The 2,500-nt window shown below is 38.2% G+C and overlaps 1 protein-coding gene across 1 annotated transcript in view; it reads left to right on the top strand.

The window, feature by feature from the left end:
* The window catches only part of LOC125030907 (methyl farnesoate epoxidase-like), an 11,981-nt gene that overhangs the window by 4,033 nt on the left and 5,448 nt on the right, over positions 1 to 2,500 (top strand). Inside the window, exons 5-9 of the mRNA XM_047621255.1 lie at positions 149 to 274; positions 424 to 534; positions 944 to 1,058; positions 1,261 to 1,441; positions 1,709 to 1,808. Of these exons, the coding sequence (XP_047477211.1) occupies positions 149 to 274; positions 424 to 534; positions 944 to 1,058; positions 1,261 to 1,441; positions 1,709 to 1,808 (633 nt within the window). The remainder of the gene's footprint in view (positions 1 to 148; positions 275 to 423; positions 535 to 943; positions 1,059 to 1,260; positions 1,442 to 1,708; positions 1,809 to 2,500) is intronic.

The raw sequence follows: 2,500 nt of genomic DNA, 5'->3' as shown, positions 1-2,500 counted from the left end.
TACATACTGCATATGTATACTTAAGCAAAATAAACAATCGCGGACCAAACAATCATATAACAGATAAATATACCGACAAAACTACTGTTAGAGAAAGAGGTACAGAGATACAGAGATTTTCTCCCTCTCGTGACGGGCCCAAATCTAGGGATTGCTCGGTATATCTTCCATCAACATCTTGTGGGCGGTGATGGGCGGTGACAGATTCCCGAGGAAGGACCCGCAACTCATGCATCTCGTCGACAGCCTCAACAAACTCTTCAGAGCAGGAGATGTAAGGCGTTACTTCACATTCATCGAGACATTCACGATTGTTCAGTAACAAAATTAGTATTACATACAATCCCCCTAGAGCTCTTTATAATTTGCCAAAGGTTTTCCACTTGCTAGAGATATCATGCAAATTTACCATTGTGTTTACAGGTGAGTGGGGGCTTGGTAAGTGCGTTCCCATTTCTGCGACATTTCGTTTCGGAAAACCACAGAGAAAACATCGTCCAAAGGGGGTTTGATCTCGTCGAAAGCTTCATTCAGGTGCGTTTCTCCAGGTGTCCCGAACACGTCAGTAATCGCTGGTAAATCAGGCGGTTTTGATTAGATTAAGAAGCTATAAATAACTGGCTCTTGGTGGCACAGATAAGATTTTCTTTTTGCTCTTGCATTCAGGCGCAGTATCTAACTGGTTTCTTACAACACTGTAAGCCATGGAATATCCTTTGACACAGGTTTAATTAACTGAACCCTTTCATATCACATGAGTAAATACTTGCTGCAAAATTTAAAATAATAATAATAATAATAATAATAATAATATATATATATATATATATATATATATATATATATATATATATATATAATCCCTGTAACATAACTACTTGAGATGACAGGCAACATAAATAATTTGGGAAATGCTTATCTTATTGGCATAATTTATCCACAGAGGGCCGTGAATGAACACAAGGCGGACCTGGACGTAGCAAACCCAAGAGATTTTATAGATATTTATCTGACGGAGATTCGTAACAATAGAAATAATCCTAACACCTCTTTCACGGGTTAGCGAATCATATTGTTCTGCTAAAATAAAACAAACGTTCTCCCGAATCATCAAACACATTAGGTTAAGCCTCCCGGGGAAGTGAGAACACAGACTTCATGTTAAATAACTTCAATTGTTAAAATCAGATTCATGCACTCAAAACATCTGTTGCTGCCTTTACTGCCTTCGCAAATATATTGGTTCGCCACTACTTGCAGAGAAACAACTGATCGCAGCATGCACGGATGTGTTCAGCGCTGGAGCTGAAACTGGCTCAGCAACTGTAGCCTTTTCTGTCATGTTGATGTGTCTCTTCCCGGAAGTTATGAGAAAAGTGCAAAAGGAGATTGACTCGGTAATTGGACAAACCCGTTTTCCCAGCACATCAGACCGAATGAAGTAAGTTTTCAGTCTGAAATAATATGTAGGACTGGCAGTCTGAAAAGAGGGCTGATGATCGTAGAGTAATCTTTTCCATATTAGATCTGAAATGCTTCACTCATAGTTCGAAATCAATGTTGTGTACTTGTTTGAATATGAAAAATGGCATTTAAATGTTAGTATAGATGCCTTGGGGAGCGCTTAATATTGCGAGGAATATTTTATATTTTGGTAGAAACGAGTGGTGCGAGTGTTTCTGATTCTGTACCTGAAACTTTATTTTAGTTTACCTTATGTGGAGGCAACAATGGCTGAAATATTCCGGTTTCGCGGAGCAGCACCGCTGACCGTCCCGCACAAGGCCCTTCGAGACACTATTTTGCAGGTGACCATTCCTTCCTTCTTTCATAGTCATATTCATCCTATTTAACAGTAGGGAAAAAAACTAAGTTACAGAAACTTACGTGACTTAAATTCTGTGCGTGGCTAAGTATGTGTGTGTGTAAATATAGTTACATGAATATCGGGTTTACAAATAACCAGTTTTAGGTCGCCCCTGGAGCGGTTTCACGAAATTTGTCATTGACAGAAAAAAGTCCTCGGGAAAATGTCTTTGACCCGCTATTATTGTCTTTGACTCGGCCTAAGTTTAAAACAGGTGTCCCGCGCGTGTAAGGAACGTCTTTAAATTGTCCTTACGAGACATCGACTACAGTATTGCGACTTTACAATTGTTCAATAATAATATGGGAAACTTTCATGCCCCCTTTTCATTTACGTTACTGCAGTTTGCTTCTCAGACATAAAAACAGCACCGCCCTCCCTCTCGGCTGATGCAATAACAAATGTCAAGGGTGCCACGTAAAGATGCAAAAGATATTAGATATGTAATATTATAGTCATTATCTGCTGTAGATTTACTTCAATAGTATTTCAACATAATTAGCACATTAAATTATTATTATTATTAAAATGTAAATGATGGTTGTATTTGAGTATTAACGAAATGACAGTCTTTCGATAGTTATAGACAAATTCTACGACGCAATTTATATTTGTCTCTGTATTTGTTTAAGA

This window comes from Penaeus chinensis, chromosome 2 (genome assembly GCF_019202785.1).
Source record: "Penaeus chinensis breed Huanghai No. 1 chromosome 2, ASM1920278v2, whole genome shotgun sequence".
Lineage (NCBI taxonomy): Eukaryota > Metazoa > Arthropoda > Malacostraca > Decapoda > Penaeidae > Penaeus > Penaeus chinensis.
Note: the sequence above shows the minus strand (reverse complement) of the source record. Positions and strands in the feature narration are given on the sequence as shown.